General features: G+C 44.1%; 1 protein-coding gene across 3 annotated transcripts in view; it reads left to right on the top strand.

The window, feature by feature from the left end:
• Positions 1-16,357, top strand: part of PICALM (phosphatidylinositol binding clathrin assembly protein) — a 91,580-nt gene that overhangs the window by 33,606 nt on the left and 41,617 nt on the right. For all 3 annotated transcript variants that reach the window (XM_056858078.1, XM_056858076.1, XM_056858075.1), the window contains exons 3-9: positions 7,733-7,808; positions 8,388-8,490; positions 10,184-10,277; positions 10,998-11,109; positions 12,759-12,865; positions 14,782-14,823; positions 16,050-16,135. In XM_056858078.1, the coding sequence (XP_056714056.1) occupies positions 7,733-7,808; positions 8,388-8,490; positions 10,184-10,277; positions 10,998-11,109; positions 12,759-12,865; positions 14,782-14,823; positions 16,050-16,135 (620 nt within the window). The remainder of the gene's footprint in view (positions 1-7,732; positions 7,809-8,387; positions 8,491-10,183; positions 10,278-10,997; positions 11,110-12,758; positions 12,866-14,781; positions 14,824-16,049; positions 16,136-16,357) is intronic.

Raw genomic sequence — 16,357 nt, 5'->3', positions numbered from 1 at the left:
TCCTTCCCTGGAGGTTTTTAAGCAGAGGCTAGATGGCCATCTGTCAGCAATGCTGATTCTTTTACCTTAGGCAGTTCATGAGAGGGAGGGCACCTTGGCCATCTTCTGGGCATGGAGTAGGGGTCACTGGGGGTGTGGGGGGAAGGTAGTTTGGAATTTCCGGCATTGTGCAGGTGGTTGGACTAGATGACCCTGGTGGTCCCTTCCAACTCTGTGATTCTATGATAAGGCATGAAATGAAGACTCGTGTCAGAAATGCAGGTGTGGGTTGGTGTAGAAATGTTGGTTATTAAAATCTCAAAAGTCACCAAACATCCTGGCATGTGGTCTTAATGTTTTCCCTCCACAAAGATGGGAAGGACAACAGTTATCAGGTGAGTGTTCAGAAACTGTGTGAGTGTGTAAAGTGCTATCAAGTCGCAGCCGACTTTTGGCAACCCCTTATGGGGTTTTCAAGGCAAGGCTAGAGGTGTTTTGCCAGTGCCTTCCTCTATGTAGCAACCCTGGTATTCCTTGGTGGTATCCCATCCAAATACTAACCAGGGCTGACCCTGCTTAGCTTCTGAGATCTGACGCGATCAGGTTATACCATGCTGCCTTCCCTCCCTCAGAAACAATAGCTTCTCTATGAAGGGATGTTGCTCAAAATAGATCTCTGCTTTATGTAGGAACTAAGTGAGCCCAGAAGATGATGCAGGCGAGAAATGTAATGCTATCTGCCATGGAATAAGATCATTCCACCCCTTCTGGAACATAACAGGCAAAGCGTATTTCCCTGGCCCTCTAAATCTAAAGTGAAACAAGTAACTTGGCAGCTGCTTTTATGTTTTGTTTGGTATTTTAATTTATTTCCTTTAGAAAAAATTGTATACTGCTTCTTCAGGTGGCTCATAACTAAAACAATAAAACAAAAGCAACCAAGTGAGTAAAAGCAGATCACACTGATAAAAACAATTCAATAAAACAAGCCAAGCAAAAAAACAAAACACACATGCACACACACAAGCCAAGACAAAAAACTAAGTATAAAATGATAAAAACAGTCCTCAGCCTAAGGGCAGCCCATAACTTAAAAAGATAGAACCACTTCATTAAAAGCCTCTGTAAAGAGAAATATTTGGGCATGGTACCTAAAGGGAAGTAAGGTAGATATATGCTAGGTGAGCCTCAAGAGGAATGATGTCACAGGAGAAAGTGGTGTTCTTTGAAGGTGAAATCAGCTCCTGGGGTCCAGAGAGCCTTGCGTAAATGTCCTGGTGCTTCCAGATGAAGGCTGACGTCTCCCCAACGTCCTGCTTTAATTAACACCACCTTATGTTGTCCAAAGGGCCACTTCTAAGATTTCTCTACAGAGCTGGGCCTCTGGTCCGAGTAGCCCTGATCTTTTTTGCTCTGGTCAGGTAGCACCTGTCAAAGACTTTGAAGAGGTCTTCCTTCCTGTGTCTCAAATCTTTTTTAAAAGGGAAAGTGTCACAGATGGAAAGCAATAATCTTAAGCATAAGACATGTGACTCCCTTGCATTAGATCATTGAGTGGTGATGGGGTTGTAACTGGAAAAGCAGAATTGGCGTGGAAGACCTGCTCATTGGGCTAAAACTACCCGTGTGGAGCAGACTTCTCCTTTTAAGTTGGCCTGAAAGAGTTTTTTTTTAAAAAATCACACTTCCCGTGGTGTTTGAGAGCCAAACTGGGTAAACATTATTGGGCATGTTGGTGATAATGCCATCTTGAGTTGGGTTTTCCTCCCCCTCCCTTAAGTCACATGTGTGGGCTTAATTCAAGTCCGGTAGCATCTTAAAAGATTTCCATTGTATAAGCTTTCAAGAATCAAAGCTCCTTATCTGACAAAGGGTGTTTTGACTGTCAAAAGCTTATACCGTGTGAATTTTGTTGGTATCTACTGAACTCAAACCTTGCTCGTCTACTGCAGGTCAATATGGTAAAAGGTAAAGGTAGTCCCCTGTGCAAGCACCAGGTCATTACTGACCCATGAGGTGATGTCACATCACGATGTTTACTAGGCAGACTATGTTTTTGGGGTGGTTTGCCATTGCCTTCCCTAGTCGTCTACGCTTTACCCCCAGCAGCAAGCTGGGTACTCGTTTTATTGACCTTGGAAGGATGGAAGGCTGAGTCAACCTTGAGCCGCCTACCTGAAACCAACTTCTTTCGGGATTGAACTCAGGTTGTGAGCAGAGCTTGGACTGCAGCACTGCAGCTTACCACTCTGCGCCATGGGGCTTTTCCAATATGGCTACCCAACTGAAAGCTATGTCTAAGTTTTTCTTTAGAAGGGATTTTTTTTAAAAGATGGAGGGGCTGTGGCTCGGGTAGGGCATCCGCTTGACATGCAGAAGGTCCCAGGTTCAATCCCCGGCATCTCCAGTTAAAGGGACTAGGCAAGTAGATGATGTGAAAGACCTCCGCCTGAGACCCTGGAGAGCCGCTGCTGGTCTGAGTAGACAATACTGACTTTGATGGACCAGGGGTCTGATTCAGTATAAGGCAGCTTCATGTGTTCAGTTATATAAACAACTCCATGTCCTGTATGAAGTGGTGACCTTTAATTTTCCATGCCTGTGCCATTTGTAATCTTTTCTGAGAGTGTGATAGGACTTGTGATCCTTGGTGGCGCTCTCCCAGTGGCTCCTCTTTCCGAAACGATGCTGTGTTAACAGCTTCACTGTATCTGGTTAGTCATGTGCTACCATTACGGGTATGGTCACACTTGGAAGAATAAAGGGGGGAAGTTCCTTTTATATTTCAGTCTGATGCTGTAAGCGCTGCCTGCGGGTGTCACGGAAGTTCGCTTCCTGTGGGGAAGGGAATACATTTGGAGACGCTGTCTTCCTCCCCCTATTCCGGCTACTTCACCTTCCAGGATCTGCTTCTAAGAACAGCCCCTTGCCTTGTGTGCTTGGCGTTACAGAAGCTCCCTTTATGCCGTTCTCTTCATCTTTTCTTTTCCTTTTGGCCTTGAGGGTTTGATCAGTGTAGCAAAAGGAAATTGTGGCCGCCCAGGGCTGAGGAATGAATGGGCCTGATGTGAGTCATCAGAAGTGTCACTTCCCACATGCTTAAATTGTTTACTGTTTGGCTAAGCATCTAAAGTGGCTAGCCTTTAATGCGTATAATCCTATTCGTTGTTTTGAGTAGGCAGATGAATTGATCTAGCCTTATTCGAAAAGGCATTCAAAGTGTTTTAAGCATGTCTTCTGGTTTTTCAGACTTCCTGTCCACCTCTGGTAAGGCTTTGCAAATAGTGTCTGCCTTCCAATATTCATGTTTGAAGTGTGATTTGCTAGCCTAGGTAGCATAGATAAAAGAGTGTGTGTAAGAAGTGGGTTAAGAACATAAGAAAAGCCCTGCTGGATCAGATCAAGGCCAGCAGTCTGTTCACACAGTGGCCTATTAGGTGCCTCTAGGAAGACCACAAACAAGATGACTGCAGCAGCATTACCCTGCCTGTGTTCCACAGCACCTCATATATTAGGCATAAGAACATAAGAAAAGCTCTGCTGGATCCGACCAAGGCCCATCAAGTCCAGCAGTCTGTTCACACAGTGGCCAACCAGGTGCCTCTAGGAAGCCCACAAACAAGACAACTGCAGCAGCATTAGCCTGCCTGTGTTCCACAGTACCAAAGAGTACCTAGCTCATCTGTTCCTGGAGATAATAGGTATGCATCATGACTAGTAGCCATTTTGACTAGTAGCCGTGAATACCCCTCTCTTCCATAAACATGTGCTTCCAAGTTGGCGGCCATTACCACATCCTGGGGCAGGGAGTTCCACAATTTAACCATGCGTTCTAGATCAAAGCAAGCCTGAACTGTCCCTAGAAGTTAAAATGACTAAACTGAGGCTATCCTACTGTGGTCACTTTATGAGAAGACAAGACTCACTGGAAAAGACAGCAATACCAGGAAAAGTTGAAGGCAGAAGGAAAAGAGGAAGATCCAACATGAGATGGATTGACTCTATAAAGGAAGCCACGACTCTCCTTTTGCACGACCTGAGCAAGGCTGTTAAAGATAGTACGTTTCGGAGGACATTGATTCATAGGGTCGCCTTGAGTCGGAAGCAACTTGACAGCACTTAACACACACAAGAAGTAACTGTTCTTCTGGACAGCGTCACAAACTGAACCTTTTAAGTTTCGCATTATTACCCCCATTCCAATATCCTAACTGCTCTTGGACAGTTTATCTGTAACTAATCAGTTGAGCCCTCAGGATGTTTCAACCTTTTGAAAACGAGTCCTTAGGCCTAGTGCTGGAGTCGTAACGCACACGTGACAAGCATTTCTGATCTCATGTCTACCTGCCGCCCCAGTAGCACTGCCAGGTGAGGCTCTAAGGGTGCAGAAATGAGCTGCAGGATCTCTGGGTTGATGGTTGGGCCCTGCTGGCTTCTTCCCTTTCCATGTTATTTAGGGTAAGTTAGAAGGTTCTACAAATAATTGCATGGCCTGCCCTACTTCAGTTCTGGCCCTGTGTCAAACCACAGGTTGTGCCCATCTATGGTTTAGAAACAGAACTGTGTGAGTTACTAAACATGCAGCAGGCAAGCCCTGACTTAGAGCTGCTTGCCTGCTTTTGTGTTCTGCTCTCTCGGCTTCTAAAGTTCATTCCTACCTTCACGTTGCAGCGGACTCCCAAAGGCACACTGATAACTTTAGCTGTGACTTGTCAGTTCAGATACCATGTTAAGTTTGTGTGTGTGTGTGTGTGTGTGTGTGTGTGTGTAAACTGCCGTCAAGTCGCAGCCGACTTGTGACCCCTTTTGGGGTTTTCATGGCAAGAGACTAACAGAGGTGGTTTGCCAGTTCCTTCCTGTGCACAGTGGTTTGCCAGTGCCTTCCTCTGTCAGGTTGTGAGTGTGTGTTAAATGCCGCCAAGTCGCTTCTGACTCATGGCGACCCTCTGAATCAGTGTCCTCCAAAACGTCCCACCGTTAACAGCCTTGCTCAGGTCTTGCAAACTGAGTGCCCGGCTTCCTTTATAGAGTCAATCCATCTCATGTTGAGTCTTCCTCTTTGCTTGTCTTGACACCTTTGCCAGTTGGAAACCATTCCCTTTCTCCAAATTCTCTCCTAACAGTAGCCTGTTGTGCATTGTACAGGTTGCACATCGAAACACACAGATTTCCTTTAAAACCAGCCATAGCTTTTCAGGATCCACACAGTCCAATGCTTTGCTGTAATCCAGAGGTTCCCAAACGGAGCTCCGTGGAGCACTTTGTACTCCACGAAACATCTCCTAGTTCTCCATGAAGAGTCTGGAAAGAAAAATACTATTGTCATTCAGTTTAGTATATAGGTGCTAGACGAAAACTAGTGCTCCGTGACAAATTTCTCTCCTGAAAAGTGCTCCATGACTCAAAAAGTTTGGGAACCTCTGTGCGTAATCTGTGAAACACAACCTGATTTTCTTCTGAAATTTCCCCTATGTTCCAGTAGCTGATGTAAATTTGCAGTTTGATCTCTAGTTCCTCTTCCTTTTCTGAATCCAGCTTGAACACCTGGCATTTCTCGTTCCATATATCGTAACAGCCTTTGTTGTAAGACAACCATACCAGGTTGTGTATATGAAGTGCCGTCAAGTTGCTTCCGACTCAAGGCGACCCTATGAATCAAAGTGAGGTGTATCTGAAGAAGTGAGCTGTGGTTCACGAAAGCTCATACCCTGCCAGAAAATATTTTTGTTAGTCTTTAAGGTGCTACTGGACTCTTGCTCTTTTCTACTATGAATCAAAGTCCTCCAAAATGTCCTATCTTTGACAGCCTTTCTCAGATCTTGCAAATTGAGGGCCGTGGCTTCCTTTATTGAGTCCATCCATCTCTTGTTGGGTCTTCCTCTTTTCCTGCTGCCCTCAACTTTTCCTAGCATGATTGTCTTTTCCAGTGACTCTTGTCTTCTCATAATGTGTCCAAACTACAACAGCCTCAGTGTAGTTATTTTAGCTTCTAGGGTTAAGTTTCCTTAATCATGCTTATGGGGCAATGCCTGCAGTGAATCCATGCCGTACTCTCGAATCTCCTCTTCCTCCATGGCCTTTCTTAAAAAAAAAAAAGTTTATATAGCAAGAATACAAAAGATGAGAAAAAAGATAAGATGGAGTAAAAAAACACCCAATAATACAGACCAATCTAAGATTACTACTACACATATAAGAATTTTAACAAATTCACGTCAAGGACCCAATTACATAGAAGAAAGTGAACATCCTTATCATATGTAATAAAAAAGAACACTTTGATATTTTAAAAGAGTTATAGGATTCAAGGATAGCTTATCTAAATATATTATGTGAAAAACCATTAAGCCGGTAAATGAAATGCTTACCCTAATTTAATTACTCCTGTGATATCTATAATTGTTACTAATGCGTGGCCTTTCTTGAGGGCTGTCAGGGCTTGGAGTCTCCCTCCCCTCTTCCCTGAGCGAACTCTGCTCCATCTGTCTCTGTTCCATGGAGAGGCAGCGTGGTGTAGTGAAGAGCAGCAGACTCTAATCTGGAGAACTGGGTTCAATTCCCCAATTCCCCATTCCTCTACATGAAGCCTGCTGGGTAACCTTGGGCCAGCCACAGTTCTCTCCGAACTCTCTCAGCCCCACCTATCTCACAGGGTGTCTGTTTTGTTGAGAGGAAGGGAAGGTGATTGTAAGCCACTTTGAGACTCCCTAAAAGGTAGACAAAAAGCGGGGTATAAAAACCAACTCTTCTTCTTTTAAGTTCTGTCAACTTGATCTCTCTTCCCTACCTGCTCCTGCCTCTTCTCTTGCCACGGCATGTCTTGTCTTTTATATTTGAAAGTCTGTTTATTTATTTGGAAAGTTTCTATGCCACTTCCCCAGGGAACCTGCTTGAAGTAGCTGACAAAATAAAACATAATAAAAGCATAAGGCATCCCAAGTCGTTAATTGAAACCGGACATTAAAAATTTAACCCAGCCAGAGCATAACACAACATAAAACATGGTGCAGCTTAAAATGGGTCTTAAACATATCTCACGCTAAAACCTGATTATAAAGATTTTTTTTTAAAAAACAACAACAACCTCTTAATTAAAAGTCTTGGGCAAACAGTGGAGGGGTTGTGGCTCAGTGATAGTGCATCTGTTTGGCTTGCAGATGGCCCCAGTTCCCAGCATCTCCAGTTATAAAATTCAAGTCGTAGGTGATGTGAAAGACCTCAACGTGGAGACCCTGGAGCTAGAGTAGACAATACGGAACTTGATGGATCAGTGACCTGATTCTGTATAAGACATCTTCATGTGCAACAGAAACATCTCAGCCGGATGCTTAAAAGAGAGTAGTATGGGTGCCAGGTGAGCCTCAAGGAGAAGCAGGGTGCCATCACCGAAAAGGCCCTGTCTCTGATTGCAAGCCATCTGACGTCTGAAGGCAGGGGTGCAGAGAGCAGGGCTTGTGAGGAGGATTTTAGCTAGAGGGCTGGACAGTATATGAGGAGGCAGTCTTTCAGCTATCCTGGTCCCAAGCCAGAGAGAGCCACCCCTCTCTGATGCGAGCCGCTTTGGGGAGACGACTGTTGGAAAAGCATTAACAAACAGCTGTAAACTGAAGGGTTTGTGCTGGCCATACAGTGGCTCATATAGCGTATAGGATTCCTGACCTCGTTTGCTTTCCTCTCTTGGGATGTTTATGAACAAACATACTTGAGGGTATAATGCCGCTCCAGCCAAGTAACTGAATCCTATTCCTTTCAGCGTTTCATCCAGTATCTAGCTTCCAGGAACACGTTGTTTAACTTGAGCAGCTTCTTGGACAAAAGCGGTTTGCAAGGTAAATTTCTTTGGTTTGTTTCAGATGGCTGTACCATCCTAGAAGATCTTTCTGTGGCAGCATTGTAACTTCAGAACTAAATTGTTGCTCCAAAATGTACCGCCCTTCTGCTGGAAATCTTTCCACTCGCTTTTAAATCTTTGAACTGTGTGGTCTTCCAGAATAGACTACATTTGAAGGGCTAAGTTCCACCCCTCCCCTAAAGGATGTAGCATTATCACCTCTCCTTATGAACACTAGAACTTTGTTGTAATGTTTGCGCTTAAGCTAACTAAAAAAAGTCCTCAAAGACTAGTCCTGCTTTCTTGAGTTTTCCACCCATGCAGGGGTGGTGGCAGGAAGAAGGTGGAAAGAGGTGTGCCGGTTCTAATTTGGGCATAAGGCAACAGGAAAGGGACTGGGCACGGTTTCTAAAACTGTTCTTAAGGCTCTTGTTATAGATGTCTCAGTGCTTTTAATTGCCTCAAAACTGACGCTCAAGAATCAAAACTTTCTAACGTGATGATTGCTTTTAGTGTTTGCTCATTATCCTTCATGCAAAAGTGAGTTAACCTTTTTCCCCTCGCCTTTTCCCTCTAGGGTATGATATGTCAACGTTTATCAGGCGGTATAGCAGATATCTGAATGAAAAAGCAGTTTCTTATAGACAAGTAGCGTTTGACTTCACAAAAGTAAAACGAGGGTAAGAGCCGCACTGAAATCTTGTTTTGCTGTCTGTGTGTTGTTCCAATAACTCACTTGGAATTTGTGTGTGGCCTTTGTGAAATAACAGTAGTGATAATACATTGACCAGCAGGAAGTACTGATTCCCAAGGCTTCCAGGTTCTACTTTGTGGTCAGATGACGTGCTCCTCAATTGCTTTGATCATTTGTGCGCACACAACAAGAGTTTCCTTTTGGGAAAACAAGGGCCTTGTGAGTTAGTTCGCTGAAGTGGTGCCGATTCCGCTGTTTTTCAGGTGTGTGCTTCAAATGGAATTAGGGAGCTTCTTCTAAACAAATCTTGTCAAAATGTGCATACTCTCCAAATTTCGGCTCTTGTTATTTTATTTTTTTTAAAGCTCCTGCAAGATGGGCAGCAGAAGCTTTTCAGTGGATGGGTTGAAGGGGAAAGGTAGCCTGCTAGAAGGTATCATGAGGAGGGACCATGGCTCAGAGGTAGAGCATCTACTTGGCATGCAGAAGTCCCAGGTTCAATCTCCGGCATCTCCAGTTAAAGGGACCAGGCAAGTAGATAATGTGAAAGACCTGCCTGAGACCCTGATAAAATATAATTTCCTAAAGGTGGGGAAGACCCACGCCGGTCATAGGCAGAAGGCCAAATGATCTAATCTGGTAAAAAAAAAACAGATTCCACCTCAGATGCCCTGTAATTCTTCTGTGGGGACGAAATGGCAAATACTGTCTGAATTAAAGTTATACATATATACATGTTCATTACAGTGGAAGACTAGAACCTCCCTAAATGTAGTTTAAAAAAAAAAAAAAAAAGTCTAGTTGAAGCAAGAACACAGTACAGCTTGCTTGATAGTAATATACTTAAAGAAATGCTTTGAGGGAAGTTAAAAGCTTTTCTTTTTTCATTACAAGGCACTTTGCTAACTATCTAGAGGGCCTTTGTTATCCATGAAGGCAGGGTATAAAATAATGATTAGACTTGTTTCCGGTATGTGTCTTCTGAGGTGAAATAATCCCCATGTGACTTTCTTTAGATAAAGTACTACATCTTGTGCTGGGAGAGGTTTATAGATCTGACTTTAATGTTCTGTGCAGTCAAAAAATGGAATATTGAAAGCAGCAACGTTAAGCTTTGCGAAAATCATGCCGGTAACTACAGGAATTCTACTACTTCTCGATGCTTTGCATTTAGGTAATAGGTTTTAAAGCAGAAAAAAATCACCAAAAAGTTATCTAATGACTTTGGAATCAGCAAATGTCACACTAACTTGAAAGATCTTAATGTGTATGTGTTTTATATTTCAAGTTGCTTGTCTTCCTAGAAACTAGTCTTGACTTTCAGTGATGGTTCTGGAAATGCAGCCTTCTGCAGAAAAGAAACAATAGCAACTGCCTAAAGATAGCTAATATACATATGCAAATTCATGCTGAGCAAGTTTAAGCAGGCAACCTGCTTTGTAGCTGTCAGGGTCGAAATCAGGCTGGTGCCTTGAAAACCGTTAGAAGGGGAATAGAAAAACTCTTGAAGGATACAAGGACTCTCAGCAGGCCTCCCATGATCCTACTGACTATGCTATCCATGCATGGACACAGGAAAAAGGCTGGACTGTACAGGAGCATTAATATGTAAATACTACAATTGCAGGACTAGCACCACCTTTCCTGATTCTCAATTTCTCCCGTTTTCTCCGTATCAGGGCTGACGGAGTGATGAGGACAATGAATACAGAGAAACTCCTGAAAACTGTACCAATCATACAAAACCAAATGGATGCTCTCCTTGATTTCAATGTAAGTGATTCATTGCAGCGGCTAAACTGGGAAAGAGCTGTCTTCGTGGGCCGAGAGAATGGTCTTTCAACTTGGTTTCATTCCTGGCTTGCTGAGGGCCCCTACTCAAAACTACTTCACTGGTAGTAATTTCTCCAGTGCTAGTACTGAGGTTGAGCACTTAAGAAATCGCTGGTTTTGTGCTTCTAGCATGTTGGCATATACTGTATGGTTCCTTTAGGGATGCGTATTTAACTTTGGCTACCAGCGTAGTGTAGTGGTTAAGATCGGTGGTCTGGTGGGCTCTGATCTGGAGAACCGGGTTCGATCCCCCACTCCTCCACATGAGTGCTGGAGGCTAATCTGGTGAACTGGTTTTGTTTCCCCACTCCTACACATGAAGCCAGCTGGGTGACCTTAGGCTGGTCACAGCTCTGTCAGCTCCACCTACCTCACAGGGTGTCTGTTGTGGGGAGGGGAAGGAAAGGTGATAGTAAGTCGGTTTGATTCTTCTTTAGGTGGTAGAGAAAGTCGGCATATAAAAACCAACCCTTCTTCTTCTTCTACCCAACAGCAAGTGCATTTTTCAGTTAACACTGGCTATACTTTGGAAGTTTATGGTCCGTTTGTATTAAATTGTGGCCGTGTGTGTGTGTGTGTGTGGTTTGCATAGGGTTACGAAAAGAGATAACCGTGGATGTTTTTCCAGTTCTGCTAACTTCCTTATTATGTTCTCACCAGGTCAACAGCAACGAACTTACAAACGGTGTAATTAATGCTGCCTTCATGCTTCTCTTCAAAGATGCCATTAGACTCTTTGCAGCATATAATGAGGGGATTATTAACCTGCTGGGTAAATATTTCCTCTTGTCACGTCTCTTCCTCCTTAGTCAGCAAGACAGTAATCTTGGTCCTGGACTTCCTGCAAGACCGTTTTAAAGAGTACCTTTTAAGCTTCTGCGTCACTTTACATATAATCAGGAATAGGCAGTTGCCAAAACACAAAGCTGGCTCAGTACTTTGAGACGGGGGGTGGGGGGGAAGACATTTTTCCTTGAGCTGTAATCTTCGTGTCCAACTACCACGTAACCAAACCACAATCTTCTCTGCATTTTATTTAGGGAAGGTGACTATTTTGTCACTAAGAAACTTCAGTCTTCAGGGATGTGGTCACAAAGTGATTGAGGCTTGGGGTCAGAGTTTCCCTTTTAATTCTGAGTAGCTTTCCAAACCTCCAGAAAAAGGGTAGTGTAGGCCAGACATTGCTGGTGGCCCGTTCTCTCCCCCCCCCCCCTCCAATATCATGAGTAAAAGTTTGGTACCATTCTCAGTCTCACCAGAAATTTAGCTGGTAAACACTGTTTCTGACAGAGATAAAAGGGTAGGCATCTCTACCTACTATCCCTGGAAGTACCAAATTGATAGCCATCTAAATCAAGCAGGTTAGACCCTCCTGGGTAGCTCATGCTAAAAATGATTTCTCTAAGAGCAGGATAGGTATCATATTTTCTGTGTTTAAACACAGACGAAAAACATTTGCTTCACTGAATTTTTGATACATTAAAGCAGTCCCAGCATAAAATACCTTTATTTTCGTTTTTTATAGTTTGCCCTTCTCACAGGGACTCAAGATAAATTAAACTGACTGTGTCAATGCAATCAACAGGATGGGATATTCAGTAAACAATCCGATAGGATTAGGGTTGCAGAGGACCTCCGGTCATCTCGCTAAAACTTAAATACAACATTTGCTAAGACAGGATTTCATCTTGCCATTGAAACACCTGGAAAAACATTACAAGGTTAATTTCGTGTTTCAGATCAGTCATAACTATTCTTCATTTTGTGTCTGTTATTTGCAATTAATCTGCACAGCCAACATGAAAAGATACTGGGCCTGAGCACTTGCTACAGCAGTGGTTCCCAAAGTGGGCAGTACCACCCCCTGGGGGGGGGATTACCTAGGGGGGCACTAAGAGGCAAGGGGGCAGAAGGGGGGTTGCTAGAGGTGGGCCCCTTCAACTCTGTGGTTCACGCATTTACAATAGATCAAGCTATTGTGCCATGCTGGCAAATTTGGTGGAAACTATCAGAATTCTCCCCCCAGACTTTGAAGAGCTTGGTAGCACTGGATCAAGTTCATCAGTTTTGTTGAATAAATTTCAACTAAAAAGTTTTAATTTGATTTTGAACAAATGTGCAATTAATTGTTACTGTTTTGAAATTTTATTGTTCTTATCGTCTTTAGTGCATCATGCAAACCCCTTTTTTGAATCATGCTTTTTTTAGGGTAGGGGGCGCTGGGGTTGAGTTTGTGGAACCAAGGGGGCGGGTGGCCCGAAAAGTTTGGGAACCACTGGCTACAGTGAAGAGTGCTTACAAAGGTTATCTGCTTGCTTCCTGGCAAACATCCTTGATTCCCAAACGCCTAAATACCTTACTGCTGTGTGCTGTAAACAGGAAATAATCTTGACTCCTCCCTTCAATTCTGCTGTCTTATAGAAAAATACTTTGACATGAAAAAGAACCAGTGCAAAGAAGGCCTCGACATATATAAGAAGTTCTTGACTAGAATGACGAGGATTTCAGAATTTCTCAAAGTCGCAGAGGTAAAAATTGGTGATCTGCGGAGAACAGTTGTCACTCAGGACACGCGGTGGTGGTTGGCTGGTTTGGCCTTAACATGGACAATAGAAATGATAGTGGAGCGCAAGCTTCTTGAGCCAGTGAGATGTAGGTTCAGATCCGTGGACTCATTCACACCCCTTGCTTAACTGTGGAACTCCCTGCCCCAGGATGTGGTGATGGCTTTAAGAGGGGACATGTTCATGGAGGAGAGGGGTATTCATGACTACTGGTAAAAATGGATACTAGTCATGATGCATGCTGTTCTCTCCAGGATCAGAGGAACATGCCTATTATATTAGGTGCTATGGAACACAGGCAGGATAATGCTGCTGCAGTCGTCTTGTTTGTGGGCTTCCCAGAGGCCCCTGGTTGGCCACTGTGTGAACAGACTGCTGGACTTGATGGGCCTTGGTCTGACCCAGCATGTCTTCTGTTCTTATGTCTGGGGATGGGTTGTGTGAACATCTCACACAAGGCAGCTGTGTATGTAAGTGATAAATTATTCATTTAAATGATAAGCCACGAAGTACGTCATGTGAATGAATCTTTGGCGACCTCTAAAATTCTGCTGCATCGATGCACACCTAAGTACTGAGTCAACTTGTGTGTTGTGCTGTGTGACTACAAAACTGCACTTCAGTTCCATGCTTTGAAATCTCACCTTTGTGTTGTAATTGCAACTGTAATTGCTGTCAGAGCGAGTGCTAATAGGACTCGTAATAACGGGTATAAATTATGGGTGGAAAGGTACTGGCTGGACATTAGAAAGAATTTTTTTACAGTAAGAATAGTCCAACAGTGGAATCAGCTGCCTAGGGAGGTGGTGAGCTCCCCCTCACTGGCAGTTTTTAGGCAAAGGATGGATAAACAATTGTCTGGGATGCTCTAGGCTGATTGAGCAGGGGGTTGGACTAGAGCAGGGGGTTGGACTAGATGGCCTGTATGGCCCCTTCAAACTAGGATTCTAGGAAGTGGCCTAATCTATTGACAGTAGGGTCGACCTTCCCTACCCATAGCCTGTTCCCTCAATGAAAATCCATGATGGGGAGGGGGGAAGCAGTGACGAATAAAATCCTCCATTCCCCTTTCTCCTGCCCCTTGGGTTTCTCATAGACCATGTTGAATAACTAGAAAATTGATGTTCTCATTGACATCATCTGGAGAGTGTGTGCAAGCTTGCCGCTCGGCCAAGATTACAGTCCCAAATATGCAGCCTACCTTCAGGGATTCAACAGGAAATCTGCTTTATTAATATAACTCTGCATATGGCCTTTCCAGTCTTTTGGGGGTCAGGTGAACAGCTAAACATGATCAAGGCCAACAATGATTGCTGTAGCTAGGAGCAGTCTCCTGTCATTAAGCCAGTTTATACTTTCTCAGGCTTTGACCCGAAATGCAGAGGATTATGGTGCTGTCTTGAGCCAGGTTAACAAAGGAAATGGCTTTGCAGGCTGTAGCGCGGTGTTCTTTGCAAGTCTGCACTGTTCATATCGGAATAATAGCTTCCTCTGAGCAATTTTCTGTATCATACTGTGGTATGGACCCTGCATTATATGAACCTTCATAGGTTATAAACAGGGATGGACTGTGGCTCAGTGGCTGAGCCTCTGCTTGGCATGCAGAAGGTCCCAGGTTCAATCCCCAGCATTTCAAGGGACTAGGCAAGTAGGTGATGTGAAAGACCTCTGCCTGAGTCCCTGGAGAGCCGCTGCCGGTCTGAGTAGACAATACTGACTTTGATGGACCAGGGGTCTGATTCAGTATAAGGCAGCTTCATGTGTTCATGTGTTTCCCCCCCTACCGTCTTGGCATTGCCTTCAGTGTGCTGTCTTCATCATGTCTTTAGCTGAAAAGGGTTAAGGCCTACATCTTATTAAAATCTTTTTTGTTGTTACAGCAAGTGGGGATAGACAGAGGAGACATTCCAGATCTTTCTCAGGTAGATAATTTTATGCATTTGTAGTGCATGTATGTGTTTTGGGGCTTTTGCAATCAAAAGACTTGGGTGTTCATCGCTCATGGGTTGCTGCTGTGCCTTTAAGTGGGGCTGGGATGCCCTAGTCCACCCACCCCCAAACTTCAGGCCCAGCTATTTGCAGTTGATTTTTTTTCACAGTTAACAATGCTTGGTGAGAACTTTTGGTAAAAGGCTTCTACTTTGAAGCTCTAAGTTTCCAATCTAAGAAGTTCTGGAGACAAATTTCCTCGGTACATTGTTTGCACACCGTTGACTTCTAGCAAGCTATCTGCTCTCTGTAGCACCCATTAGCGTTTTCACTGGCCAACTTTGATAGTGCGCTAGAGCCAGTGTGGTGTAGTGGATAAGAGCGGTGGTTTGGAGCAGTGGAGTCTGACCTGGAGAACCGGGTTCGACTCCCCACTCCTCCACATGAGTGGCAGAGGCTAATCTGGTGAATTAGATTTGTTTCTCCACTCCTACACGAGAAGCCAGCTGGGTGACCTTGGGCTAGTTACAGTTCTCTCTGAACTCTCTCAGTCCCACCTACCTCACGGCGTCTGTTGTGGGGAGGGGAAGGGAAGATGATTGTAAGCCGGTTTGAGACTCCCTTAAGTGGTAGAGAAAGTCGGCATATAAAAACCAACTCTTCTTCTTCTTTTTGAACATGAGAGAGGCATTGGGAGTTTTACTATCATGTGGACTGTGAGCATAGCTGGAGTTTAAGAAGACCTAAGAAAAGGGATCTTGGGCTAGTCACACTCTCTCAACCCCACCTACCTCACAGGGTGGCTGCTGTGGGGAGGAGAAGGGAAGGTGATTGTAAGCCGGTTTGATTCTCCCTTAAGTGGCAGAGAAAGTCGGCATATAAAAACCAACTCTTCTTCTAACATGTTCATATGGCTGCATTCGAGTTGCATCCCTCGGAATGTAGAAGAACTTGTGATGTACATATCCTTTTTCCTTGGGGCCCTTTCTCTTAATTCTCGAAGGGCTTCTTGAATTAGTTGTCTTGTCTTGAAACAGATGCATACCTACCAACTGTGCTTAATATCCTAATACACTTCTGAACTAGGAGCAATTAAAGAGTTGGCTGTATTCACCTGCTTGTCACTGAATTCTGTGTGAAGTTACGAACCTGGCGCCAGGGATGTTGGTTATCTTCTGGCTGTTCATTTCAAAAGCATCACCGATTCTTTGTTTTGCAGGCCCCAAGCAGTCTTTTGGATGCTTTGGAACAGCACTTAGCCTCCTTGGAAGGAAAGAAAATCAAAGATTCCACTCATGCAAGCAGGTACAGCTTCATCCTTGGCAGTGAATGTTGTGTAATGCAACTGAAGATTCCTGAAATGTCCTTGGTTTTGGTCTTAATACGGGACTGTCTCTCTGCGAAACACTGTTTTCTCTGCCTTGGGGTTGTTGGGGTTCTTGCAGATGGCTCAGGTGGCCACTTGTTGCTTCTGCGAAAGCTTAGCAGAAAGGGATGAGCCCATGCCTTCTTCCTCTGAGAGAGATG

Source organism: Euleptes europaea, chromosome 12 (genome assembly GCF_029931775.1).
Source record: "Euleptes europaea isolate rEulEur1 chromosome 12, rEulEur1.hap1, whole genome shotgun sequence".
Taxonomy (NCBI): Eukaryota; Metazoa; Chordata; class Lepidosauria; order Squamata; family Sphaerodactylidae; genus Euleptes; species Euleptes europaea.
The sequence above is the reverse complement of the archived record's forward strand: the minus strand, read 5'-3'. Positions and strand labels throughout refer to the sequence as shown.